This window comes from Mirounga leonina, unplaced genomic scaffold (genome assembly GCF_011800145.1).
Source record: "Mirounga leonina isolate KUSES-001 unplaced genomic scaffold, KU_Mleo_1.0 Mir_224, whole genome shotgun sequence".
In the NCBI taxonomy this organism is placed as follows: domain Eukaryota; kingdom Metazoa; phylum Chordata; class Mammalia; order Carnivora; family Phocidae; genus Mirounga; species Mirounga leonina.
Genome location: NW_023270615.1, coordinates 13,261,351 through 13,275,189, shown reverse-complemented (window position 1 = coordinate 13,275,189; position 13,839 = coordinate 13,261,351). Strand labels below are relative to the sequence as shown.

At 41.0% G+C, this 13,839-nt stretch overlaps 1 protein-coding gene across 1 annotated transcript in view; it reads left to right on the top strand.

Moving 5' to 3' along the window:
- Window positions 1–13,839, top strand: part of LOC118026222 (histone-arginine methyltransferase CARM1-like) — a 182,563-nt gene that overhangs the window by 61,556 nt on the left and 107,168 nt on the right. The window contains exons 3-4 of the mRNA XM_035028970.1: window positions 11,561–11,667; window positions 12,552–12,656. Of these exons, the coding sequence (XP_034884861.1) occupies window positions 11,561–11,667; window positions 12,552–12,656 (212 nt within the window). The remainder of the gene's footprint in view (window positions 1–11,560; window positions 11,668–12,551; window positions 12,657–13,839) is intronic.

Below are 13,839 nucleotides of genomic sequence, written 5' to 3'. Positions count from 1 at the left end.
TAAATCTTCATATAGTGACGATGGAATCAGTAGATGAATCTTTCTGTCCATCATCCATCCATGCATCCATCTCCCAATTTCTTCCGCTGCAAAGTTGTGTTTCCACAAACGTTTATGTAATAACATAAAAATACAAAAATTTCAAGATCAGGCAAAATATAGAAAGCACAGAAGACTAAGGCCAAGAGGAAATTAAAACACTAATCTGCATATTATGGGACCCAGAAATACTACTGCTGACCCATGATTTTGGCTGAGCATCCTGGCACCCAAGCAAAAGAGGAAATATTATCAATTTACAAGATTACCAGTGTCCTTAAGGGGCAGAGCAGTGGCAGATGGGCAGACTATATTAAACAAAGCTTCTTTGGGCATTTAGATCTGAAAAAAAATTTTCAGGTGGGTCCGTAATCATATGTGGAACATCCTTCATGTGAGAGTATCCAGGGTTCTAAACTCAACACTCATTCTAGAGCTGGTGTGCAGTTAAAGCTTCAGGTAAGTCATACATGGAAACAAAACAAAACAAAACAAAAAAACCTCCTGGTTGTAGCCATGAAAACATTGACTGATAACCAGTATTCCTGGGTTTAATCCTCCTGGCTTTGGGTCCGTATTATGTACCATTCCATATGAGCAAAGTGTAGATGGATGTCAACCAGGGGAACATTCGTTCAACTATCGCTAAACCCGTTCGTTGCTTATCACAGAAGTGGATGGTTGGGTCAGTTTGTTAGAGGGTGATGATAATGCAGTGCATGCTGTGGGCATCCTTCCTGAGTGGAACTGATCTTCAACTATAGATGTCACACTCCTAAGTCCCCTAGATCATCTCTAACTATAGGGAAAGGCTGGGGGAGGTGGATGATGTAATAAAAACTCACAGCTTAAATCACACTGAGGGCAGTCAGCAGCACCATATTCCTGTGAAAGTGGGTTGTTTGGGGATGATCGTGACTCATGATGAAAGCTTATCAAAGAGCTCTACACTTAGAGTTTGAATCTGCTCTCATGAGTATCTGCCCAGAATAGCCAAATAAAGTCATTGCCAAGAAGGTCAACAACTTCTACCATAAGCTCAAAGTGAAACTAACAATTGGTTGAAAAGATAGCATGATAAAGTGTGTTTGACTATCATTTTCTGTAGCTTTTATGATTTCGTGGTGCTTAGAAATAGAAGGGGAGTAGTTGATATTTTAAGTTGCAGACTTGTTGTCCATTTAGTTCTGTAGCAGATCCTGGAGGATATGGGAGCCCAGACTCAAATGCCAACAGGGCCCAGGTGGGTCGTGGAAGTGTAAGAGGTGGGCTGGCAGCAAAGAGAATGGTGGGAGCTGTGGTGAACTGGAGATCTCATGTGCCTTCAAAAGATAGCAGCAGCTACTCCCCTTGTGCTGATTGTGGCCACAGAGAGATTCAGACCCAGGGATATCCTGCTGCACAATTTTAGCCAGAAACTCACATTTCCTGTGAAATTTTCCTGATTTTGAAGACACATGATAGCCAAATTTAAAAATGCCTGAGGGCTGGATTTAGCCTGTGATCAGTCATTTTGCACCCAGTGGACCAGCTATAAAAATGTGAAAGAGAAAACAGAGCAGCAGAGATTGAGCTAAGAAGGCACGTGCATATCCGTGCTTTCAGCCAAGTACAGATTCACATCATTGAGAAAACAATAGGAGGTGCATTTTGCTCTCCCCTAAAAATGAACACAAGATGAATTTCTTGTAAGGTAGCACAACTGTGTCATATTATTGTTAAATCCATGTTTGAGTGGGAAGAGAGCTAGATCTTAAAAGTTGTATTGCAAAACCAAAAGACGCTCTTTGTCATCTGAACTGGTCTTTTTATGTGACTTGAAGTCTCAAGTCTGCCAGGTACAAAGTACCTTCTTCCCTTTGCCTTGTAACAGGGGCAGATGTTCTCAACCAAGTTCAGGGGGTTTCTATCTCATTCATTTACAGATAATACATAAAGAGAAGCCAGAGGGATTTTTTTTTTTTTTTTTTTGTCTACCTATTATGTTTTCACTTAGCTAAATGAAATACCCCGAACATGATGTTCTCAAAGTACAGGCCTTTGTTTCAATTTTTTACATGTTATGTTGGGCTATATTAAATGCTAACCCAGAGTTAGTTGTTTGGGGAATGTAGGGAATATGGCATCAGCAACCATAAAAATGTTGATTTAAGTTGCTAAACATCATTTTAAAAACTGTGTAAATCTACTCAAATCGGAAATGTACCTTTATAACCCTTGTTTGGTGTCCACCTGCCTTGCTTTGCTTGCTGGGAGGCATGCACAGGCCATGGGACCCCACTGAATAATGGCTCATGCTGCCACATAAGAAAAAATCAGCGCCTCTGTGGATATATGTTAAATGCTCCAGAAGGTGCATTCTGGCCTCAATGAACCTTTTGTTTCTCTACAAGTCTGCTGACCTTCGCATGACTCGGTGGTTTTGCGGAATTCAAAGAGAAAAGTATGGTGCAGTTTATGACTACAATGTGAAATATTATATAAAATTGTTGGTAAAACCCAAAGCTAACCCAAACTCAAAGCAAGAAAACTCTTAGTAAACTTGGGTGAACTGGCAATGAATCAGGAGGAAAAAAAACCCAACATTGTTGGAAAGTGAGAGAATTTCTGTTCTAGTTAAGGCTACCTAAAAATCAGTTCAAAAAGAGAAGTTACTGTAAGGAACTGTCTCGTGGCCTTTAAGGCTGAGGAGCAGAGTGTCCCCGGACTGTAGTGAGGACCTAGGTATTCCCTGCGTTGACTCTCCCATCTGCATCTTTTCGTGTCATCATCTCTCTCAGCTGCCTTTTCCTCTTGCACTTGACCTAGCGTGGACACCTCCCTTAAAACTACAGCATCTTCTAGCTGTGATGACTCAATAATTTATTATCCAAATCAGGATTCTTTTTTTTCCAGTTCATCCTTTTGAAATTTTTATTTATTTCATCATGATAAACATACTCTAATCCCCATCATCCATTTCACCCACCCCCTCACCCACCTCCCTTCTGGTAATCATCAATTACCAGAACTCTTTTGAGTGTGAAAGGAAATGGGATCAGTAATTTCTCCGGGACAGGTGAGTGAGGATGTAGGATTGCCCCTGCCTTTAGAGCCCCAGAGCCCAGCCACTTGATCCTGGTGTCTCTGAGTCTCTTGGTTCAGGTTGTGTGACCCTATGTTCAGCAGCTCTTTCTTAGCTAAGGTGGGATGTGGTATCCAATGCTCATTCTCTGCTGGGTGGGATATGGGATCGAGGGGTATGAACAAAGTATCAGGAGCTTTGAGCAGGGCCAGATCGTCTTAGGGAGGGTGGACAGGAACAGGAAGCTGGTGACGGTTACAGGGACAGGGACACAATGTGTTACAGGACCAGAAGTGTTGGCTCAGTTGCTCTGAAGTGATCTCTCACAACGGCACCCTTGGCTGGGAGCACAGCCTGAGTTGAGGCTAGCCCAAGCTCAAAGATTTCAGAAGCCAAGTAGGTTAATGTCCGTTTTCCATGGCTCACCTCCCTCCAGTTTGCCCCCTGGAGCACACAGATTTTCTCACTTCTCCTTGCCCTGTTCCCCCTTAGTCTATAATGTTTGTACTTCTCTCTTAGCAGTGGTCAGCTGTGGTTTGGCCTGTCTTTACTCTCCTTTCTTCTACTCACAGAAGCCCAATTTTCCTTTGGGTTTAGATAGGGCTGACTCAAGTCTGGCGTGGACCCCTGGCTGGAACAATTGATTCAAAAATGGGTCTTTAATTTAACAAGGTTCAGTGGAGCTCAGTCTGGGGCTTTTGTTGGAACATTTTGGGAAGACAGGATTTGCTGAGGTGGTAGCACTGTAGTTGTGGAGATGCTGGTGGTCATCTTGTCCTTCTGAGCATGAAGCCAAAACAGAGAAATACGGAGTAAGAAAGAGAGAAAGAGACAGAGATAGAAAGAGCAAGACAGAGACAGAGTTAAGAAATAGAGGAAGAGAGAGAGAGAGGATGTGTCTTAAAAATATCATTTGAGTATCCAGGCACAGCCATTCTTGAAAATAGAGTTTTAATCCTTGATTTTTCAGTTTTGTGAGCCATAATGTTTCTATTTCAGTTAAACCTAGATGAATTTCCACCACTTGCCAACAAAAGTTTTCACTGATGTCCTTGCTTTAGAATCTGTTCCTGCTCGGGCTCAGTTAATTATCCCTCCATCCAAGGCTGACCCCTGTTCCTTCTGCTTACTGGAAATCACACAGTCCTTAGGTCGTGGGCTTTCCCTGTTGTGGGTGGAGTGTCAGGGCCAGAAGCCTGGGATCCCACAGGGATGAGGGACTTGGCTCAACATTCAAACAAACGAACAAACTTCCCTCTACAACCTACCTTCTTCACAAATTGTGAAGCTCACTTTTTTACTAATGTTTAGGTCAGTGCTGATCATCTCAGTAAGTGTTTAATTGGTTTTTAAGATATGCATGAAGATTGCCTCTGAAATTTGACAAAATGTGTGACCCAATTGTTTTTGGATAAGACTCTTAACATTTAGAGATGTGACAAGTACACAAAATACTCCTCAGGAGCCCTCCCCAGTGCTTTGTACTAATGTTTCAGTAGGACAAAAGTAGTGTTAGGTAAGTGTTACATGGATTATGAATTAGAGGTTTGCTTGCAAATTGCAAGGCTTTGAAAGAAGAGCAAAGCCAAATAATACATTCAGTTTCTCAGAGTACATATGTCCTTTTGTTTTAAGAGAGGTTGATTTGGCAGTTGCTTTCATGGAATGCTGACAAGTTTGTTTTGTTTTGTTTTTTTCCCCAAAAGGAGACAGAAACACTATAAGGGAGAAATTAACTTCAAGTTTGGTGAAGCTGTCTATTTTTCTAGTTTTCTCATGTACACAATAGAAATATCCAGTGCCTCATAATAATGCTCTGTTGACCACTCAAACAGTCTACTTTATATCTAAGTCCTTTTGCTACTTTACTAAAAAAACCTGCTTGTATGAGACATAAAAAGGGCCATCCTTATGTTGAATTTTACTCAGTAGCAGAGTCCCCTGTATTCAGAGAGAAGACCAGCATTGCAGCTCTTGGCAGCATGTTCATGCTGCTCAAATGATGCCCTGATATGCAGTTCTGCTTCTCCAGCTCTGACCAGATAGGAGGAATCAATGCAGTGTGTCCTAAGTGATTGTAAGCCATTTCCATCCTGAGGGCGAAAACACCCAGACCATGAAGCTAGGGGAAGGAGAATTAAATGGGGGCAAATGGTCAGCACTGCTGTCTTCTCCTGACAACAGGAAAAGAAATTGCTTCCTTAGGTGCCCAGTAAAATGAGCTCAATTTGGCAAACTTGAGCTGATGGGCTAGAGAAAATTAAAATAGGCTGTATGTAAATTCATCAAGAGAGCCAAAAGCAGTTCTGCAACCATGTTTAGAGTTTGACATATTATTGTTGTTTTTTTTTTAATCCACACCATGATTATCATACTGTCAGTTGTGTGTTTTCTGGTATAATTTTGGGACGTGTGGCCTGAACAGCTGATGCAGTCAGGCAGGTAGTACCCTTTCCTGCAGAGAAAGATGTTAGTATCTTGGTAAATAAACTGTATGGAAAGTACTACAGACAGTATCGCTTGTAAATAGCAGCTATTTAAGAGAAGCGAGCAAACAAAAACAGATCCCTTCAATCTGGTCCTTTTTGAAGCAACGACGATAAGGAAATGGTGCATCTCCATGGTCTATTGATCCACAAGTATAGTTGCATGCTAAAATGGAAAAGTAAGGGCTTGTTAAGAAGAAACTGAAATCAAGCTTGAGAATCAAAGGAAAGTAATTAGAATCATGGCGGTAGCATGGTTAGTATCTGTATAATAGAGAAAACTACATCTTTGTATTTGTGGTGAAAAATGACAAAACATGGCGGTTGAGGCCAGCATGTCTACAGTACCTGTTCCACCAGGCCAGCCTCTTCCCAAACAGTGTGGACAAGTGTGTCCTTTGAAAGGAGTTCCCATTTTACCCATAAGCCATGCTGTATCGGAGGGACTTGGCTTGTATTTGTCATTGAGGGCATGTCCCCATTCTTATACACTCTGCCCTTGGCTTCAGCTTCCAGGCTATACACCACAGGGACCTCTTTCTTCCACAACAGTGCTTCTGACCCCTATCTTCCCACCTTTTCTACCCTGAGTAGCTGAAAGAGCCAATATGCCAATGTGAACGTCCATTTAGACTTGATTATGTCCTAAAGCGGGCTTTTCTTTTCTCTTCTCTGGGAGCCAAGGATGGCTACTTTTAAACAGGTGGTGCCTGTAGATCGAAAGGCTTTTCCATCCAAAAAAATAATACATGTACTTTTTGCTAAAATGTTCTCCAAAGGCAAAGTTACCTGCTGGATTTAAAGATTCCTTCACTCTAATCAAAAGTCCCTCCCCCTAGTTTGGAGAACAAGGAAGAGAAGGTGGCTTCTTCATGCTGCGTCTCATCTTGGATTCGCCACTGAGCGTTGCCATAGATGGAATGTTTGTGTCTCCTCCAAAGTTCGTATTTTGAAACCTAATCCTATAGGTGGTGGTATTTGCAGGTAGGGCCTTTGGGATATGATTATAAAAGAGACCCCAGAGAGGTCCCTTGCCACTTCCATCATGTGAGGACATAGCCGGAAGCTAGCAGCCTGCAACCAAGAAAAGGGTTCTCGCCAGAACCAGACCATGCTGGCACCTTGATCTTGGACTTCCAGCCTCCAGACCTGTGAGGAATGGATTTCTATTGTTTATAAATCACCTGGTCTATCGTACTTTGTTAGAGCAGCCCGAATGGATTAAGACAGTGTCCTCCAGAGTCCTTTCTTCTGGAGACTGAGGGGAGGGAGAAATCAACAATTAAATTTCTTTTCCTTTTGAAAGTGCGTTTTTTAAAAAAAATCTTTATATATCCTATGGAAACACAGACATTTCCTTTATTTGCACACATTTATTTAACCATTAAAATAAAGGCAAGGGAGGCTTGCAAAGAGAACATTCTCCTAGGAGCCATTGTGACAGAAATCACCATAGGCAGGAGTTCACTGATTGCTGATTCCTGGACTTTCCTGGATTGGATGCTCCTTATTTCCTAAATCCCATAAATACGTCTTAAACTTGTCAAACAAGAGATTACGATAGAGTTGTGACTAAAGTGTCTATAATGTAAGAATATAATATTTTTTAATAGAAACATAGTAGAGCTGGTATATCCAATTAGTGTTTATTTTGGAAGGCTGTCTATATATTGGATGGATGCTGGTGTAACCTAAAACTCTGTTAGAACTTCTCTTTTACGTTTTCCTTTGGAGACCGTTGGTGAGTGACACAAGACTATCCATGTTAGTTGATAGTCATAATCTTGTTTGTTAACTAAAAACGATACTTTTCAACTTGTCACACATCCTGTTTACTAAATTAGGCACCCATTATATTTGGCTGTATTAAAGTCAGATGTCCCCCCAAGTATGGAGACTTGCAACTGTTGAGAATATTCAAAAGACTATTTGTTGGACAAATGAATTTACTGTAGGCTTTGAAAGCCCCAACAGCGTAGATGCCCAGGATTCGAAGAACTCACAGATGGGTGACACCACTGTTGGCGGTCTCTGAAAGCTCAGAGGGAATTGGAGAGGAGCCAAGAGACTAGAGCTGAGTCACTATTATCTAATACCTTCTGGGGTGTTTTAGTATGTCTGAGAAATTTTATTTTATTTTTTGGTGAGAACATTTCAGTTCTCTCAACAAATTTCAGTTATACAGTCCATTGTTAGCAGCTATAGTCACCATGTTATATATTAGATCCTCAGATCTTACACTCCTTATAGCTGAACATTTATATCCCTTTACCAACCTCTCCCTGTTCTTTTCTGCCCACCCCGCCCCCAGCTCCAGGCAACCACTTTTCTACTCTATCTTTCTATGAATTTGACTTTTTAAAAGAAGATTCCACATACAAGTGATAACATACTCTATTTTTCTTCCCCTGTCTTATTTAATTTAATGCCACAAGTTTTATCCATGTTGTCCCAAATGGCAGAATTTCCTTCTGTCTCATGGCTGAATAATATTTCATTGGGGGAAGTAGATAGATATGATATAATCTGTCATTTTTATATCACGTCTTTATCCATTCATCTGTTGATAGAGATTTAGGCTACTTCCATGTCTTAGCTATTATGAATAATGTTGCAATGCACATGGGAGTGCAGACATCTCTTTGAGATAATGATTTCACTTCCTTTGGATATATACCCAGAAGTGGGACTGCTAGATCATATGGTAGGTCTATTTTAATTTTTTGAGGAACGTCCATACTGTTTTCCACAGGGGCTGCACCAATTTACATTCCCACCAACAGTGCACGAGGATTCCCTTTTCTCCACATCCTCACTGACACGTGTTACCTTTTGTTGTTTTGATGACAGCCACACCAACAGGTGTGAGGTGATGTCTCATTGTGGTTTTGATCGCATTTACCTGATGATTAGTGATATGAAGCATCTTTCGTTATCTGTTGGCTATCTATGTTTTTGGGAAAATGTCTACTCAGTCCCTTAGCCTATTTTTTAAATCAGATTGATTCTTTTTTTCTGCTATGAGTTGTGTGAGTTCTTTATATATTTTGGATATTAGTCCCTTATCAAATATGTGATTTGCAAATATTTTCTCCCATTTAATAGTTGCCTTTTTGTTTTGTTGATGGTTTCCTTTTCTGTGCAGAAGCTTTTTAGTTTGATATATTCCCACTTATTTATTTTTCCTTTTGTTGCCTTTGCTTTTGGTGTCAAATTCAAAAAATCATTGCCAAGACCAATGCTGAGGTGTTTATCCCTGTTTTCTTCTAGAAGTTTTACGGCTTTAGATCTTATGTTCAACTATTTAATCCGTTTTGAGTTGATTATTGTGTATGTTGTAAGATAGAGTTCCAGTTACATTGTTCTGTATGTGGATATCCAGTTTTCCCAGCATCATTTATTAAAAAGACTATCCTTTCCCCATCATATATTCTTGGCTTCTTTGTTGTAAATTGATTGAGTATATAAGCATGAGGCTCTCTATTCTCTTCCATTAATCTTTGTGTCTGTTTTTAGGACAATACTATGCTGGTTTAATTACTGCAGCTTTGCAGTGTAGTTTGAAATCAGAAAGTGTGATGCCTCCAGCTTTGTTCTTCTTTCTCAAGATTTCTTTGGCTGTTAGGGGTTTTACAGTTCCATACAAACTTCAGGATTGTTTTTCTTTTTCTGTGAAAAATGCCATTGGAATTTTGATAGGGATGGCATTAAAACTGTAGATTGCTTTGGGCATATGGGCAGTTTAACAACATTAATTCTTCTAATCCATGAACACAGGATATATTTACACTTATTTGTCTCATCCTCAATTTTTTTCCATCAATGTCTTACAGTTTTTAGAATACGGATAACTGGTATCACCTCCTTGATTCAGTTTATTCCTAAGTATTTTGGTTTTTTTGATGCAATTTTAAATGGGATTGCTTTCCTAATTTCTCTTTCTAGTAGTTCATTGTTGGTGTTTTGAAACACAACTGATTTTTGTATATTGATATTGTATCTTGCAACTCTATTGAATTTGTTGGTTTTAACAGTTTTTTGGTGGAGTCCTTTGGGGTTTCTATATATAATATGTTGTCTGCAAATAGAGACAGTTTTGCTTCTTCCTTTCCAAGTTGGATGCCTTCTGTTTCTTTTTATTGCCTGATTGCTCTGAGTAGGACTTCCAATACTGTGTTGAATAGGAATGGTGAGAGTGGGCACCCTTGTCTCATTTCTGGTCTTAGAGGAAAAGCTTTCAGCGTTTTACTGTTGAGTATGATGTCAGCTGCAGGATTGTCATGTATGGCCTTTGCCATGTTGAGGTGTGTTCCCTTTCTACCAAGTTTGTTGCAAGTTTTTATCTAACAAAGTTTTCAAACATTTTAAAGTTTTAAAATATTATCCAATATCATTTAAAGGGAATAAAATGCAAATATAGAAAATTATAGTTCTATAGGGTTGGTACTTTTGACCCCCAGTAGAACTTGATAAGCAAATAAGCATGTCCAAAATTTGAAGGAACATAGTTAAAAACCTTGTTGAAATTAAGATCTACTAAGGCTCTGATGTTGCCTCTGAGAACAAATAGGAGAAACAGGAACAAAAGGACATTGTAGTTAGTGGGCTTTGTAGCTTTAAGTGTGGATGAGAGATTCTATATGAAAAGTATTGACAGTAGAGTATGATACTATTATTATAAATAATGTAGAGATAGATAAAAACACAACGAAGAAAAATTCTTGGGAGATTTTATCCCAAAATACTCTTAGTGGTTATATCTAGCAGTCATTTTTTGTTCCTGGCTTTCTTTTCTGAGTTTTAAAATTTCCTATGATTAAATTATTTACTTTTTTTTTTTTTGATTGATTGACTTAACAGGTGTGGGATGAGGGTTCAACATCCATAGTCTAAAAAATCTTTTCAGGTGATTCTGATCAAGTGTGGAGGCCCACCATGCCTTTGGGTGTTCCAGAACATAGCAATGAGAAAAGGCTGGTTGAGCTGAATCTTGGGGGATGAATAGGAATTTGATGTCAAAAGTGAATTTAAAGAGAAGAGCTGGGGGGTTTCAAGTCAAGAAGCCAGGCCAGGGCCAAGTTGATGTGGGAATTCATAAGTACTTCCACATGGCGGAAGCATGGAGGATGTAGGGCACAAGGAGAAGGTGTATAAGGTAGCATGCGAGGGCCGACAAAGCATGAGGGGCTGGAGCTCATGGTGAACTGAGAGGTGTGGCCATCAGGAATCCAGCACAGGCTATAAGGGAGAGACTTGGGCACATCACCAGAGGTGCCGAGGGAGAAGGCCACGGGTGATGAGGACTACTGGGCAAGGATGTAAGAGACAATTCTAAGGCAGAAGTCACAAAACTTGACCGCTGTGTATGCTGTGTTATCTCGAAGTAATAACACTTCTGGGATTTTTTGAGCCGTCATGTATGTATTTCTTTTCCTCAAATAATAGAAAGCATTTCCTTGTATTCACATCTCTTTGGTTATTTTACTTCTTCTCTCTACGCCTGGAGAATACTAAATGTGAAAAAAAAAAAAAACCCTGTCGTGACAATAGAATGAGATTTTTATATATATAGAAATATGTATATCTATTCATTGTATGTATATTTTGTATTCACATATATATATTTTTTCCTTATCATCAGCAATCACCTTCCCCAGAGCACATACTGAGAATAAGCCTGTAAGCTCTGTGAGCACAGGACCGGGAGAAGTCCCTGAGCCCAGTCTCCGCGTGTCCCATTATGCTGTGTCACATGACACTGGTGAATGCAACTATGGCTGACAAGTGTAAGGAAGGCTGTCACATCTCAGAGTGGTGCCCATTTCCACCTTGCCATTCCTTATCCTGTGTGTGTCTGGGGATGAACTTGCCCTTTGACTCTTCCAGTATTTTCTCAGAATTGTGTAAAAGTGCAGCGGTCAGTTCTGTGGTTCCCTCAGTGTAGAAACGGGTCTGCCTTTTATCCTTGCAGATCTCAGCTCATTTTCAAATACCTTGAAAAGATGCCGGAATGAGAAAAAGGAATCCTCAGTGTTCAGCCAGCGGACAGAAGAGGCTTCTGCTGTGCAGTACTTCCAGGTCAGGAAAGTTGCCCCCGGGCAGAAAGAAGCTGTTTCCAGGTGACGCAGGCCTGCGAACACTCCTGTGGACACACCTGGGCAGGCCGGTGGGCGGAGAGGAGGCAGTGGGCGTGGCCCTGCAGCTTCCCACCGTGCGGTCCCCTGAGCGCAGCTGCAGCAGCCCCTGGCTTGGGATCCTCATACCATCACTTCTCAACTTGTCAGGACTTGGGGGCAAGTGGCCGTATCTCTCTGAGCCTCAGTTTTGTCATCTGGGGAATGAAATTCGTCTGATTTTTATAATGATTTAATTTGATTAGAGGATGTATGTGAATCATTTAGCATGGTGCCCGTAACATAGCAAACTCTACTAAAGGGGGGCAGTTACAATGCTGATATTTGTGACCCAGTGTTCATGGATTTGTACGCACCACGTCACCCAGCTGGCTTGCCTGATCAGGATTGCCATCGCCACTACCTTCTGCCCCACTCCTGCCCTCACTCAGCATTTCTGTCCAAGTCCCGTTTTTCTCTCCTGGCTCAGGAGACTCATTAGGGATGTCCCTTTTGGCTCTGGCCTCTTTCTCTCTCTTACCCCTGTTAGTCTTGATCTGTGTTCTCTTATAACCTCTGCTTTGAGAAGGGACCCTGGGCACCTCTCTGGCCAGTATCTAGGCCTGAATCTATTGCATGGAGCAGCCTTCAGAAGTCTGGAGTCGACTTACAGTTCTAGACCTTAGAAATGAGGCGAATGTGGACAGGTCACTGCATCTTTCAGAGCCTCGGCTAGCCTGCGCATTAGGCTCAGCCTGCCTTGACCAAGGTGACTGTAAGAACCAGATGCTCATGAAGGTGATGCCTTGTGGGTTGTTGACTCTCCCTATCCTTCTCTTTTCCTTACAGTTTTATGGCTGCATTTCCCAGCAGCAGAACATGATGCAGGATTTTGTGAGGACAGCCACTTACCACAGAGCCATCCTCCAGAACCACATTGACTTTAGAGACAAGGTAATGCTGGCAGCATGTTATTGATCTCAAACCATTTTAAGAAGCCTTGTCAAAAACTAGAATCCAGATTAAGCTTTGATATAATTACGATATGACCCAGCAATTCCACTCCTGATTATATACACCAAAGAATTGAAAAGAGGTATTCAGACCACTATTTGCACACAAATGTTTATAGCAGCACTATTCATGATAGCCAGAAAGTGGAGAGAACACAAAATGCCCGTCAACTGATGAATGGATAAACGAAATGTGGTCTATCCATACAATGGAATATTGGGTGTCATTCATGTTTATCTGATCCATAAAAATAATGCAGTGCTGGTACATGGATGGACCTCAAAAATGTGCCAAGTAAAAGAAGTTACAAAAGCTCATGCGTATGATTCCACTTACCTGAAACATCCCAAATAGGCAAATCCGTAGAAAGGAAGCAGGGAGGGAGAAGTGGGGAGTGGCGCTTCATGGGTGCAGGGTTTCCTTTTGGGGTGATAGAAATGTCTTGCAATTTGATACAGATAACAGTTACATGACCTAGTGAACGTGCCAAATGACACTGAATTTTATAATGTAAAATGAGTAACGGTTAATTTTACGTTATGTGAATTCTGCCTCAATGGAGAAATTAAGCTTTGAGTGCCAGGAACGCAAGTGACTGAATGCACCAGGTCTTGGAGTACTGAATGGGTTAGGACCTCTATTGCTACATAATGAATAGCTCTTACTGAGTCTCTTCGCTTCAGTTTTTTTCATAGACTCCACAAGTGCCTACACTGATTTCCTTCACAGATGGATCTGAACGATAAATGGCTGCTAACACATTATACAAGTGTTGCCCATTACTCTCCCACCTGTTAAATAGCCAGTGTTCAAAATACCACATGGCCCCTCTCAGAGACGTGAGGACTGGTCAGTGGAATCAGCAGTCCTGGGATTTAGTTTTTATGTTTTCTCCCAAACGAGCTGTGTGATCTTAGGCAAAGCACTAAACCTCTCTGAATCTCACAGTCTCTTCTACTGTCATAGCAATTGTAGACCATGGCCTTTGATACTTGTAGCACTAATTCCCTTGGAAGGGTATGGTGTAACAGTGAAATAATGATGCTAAAGAGTCGTGGCTCCCTGTGTCCACACCCATTTGCAAAGTCTTAATAGCTTCTCTCTCATCAAGAGATAGTCTAAT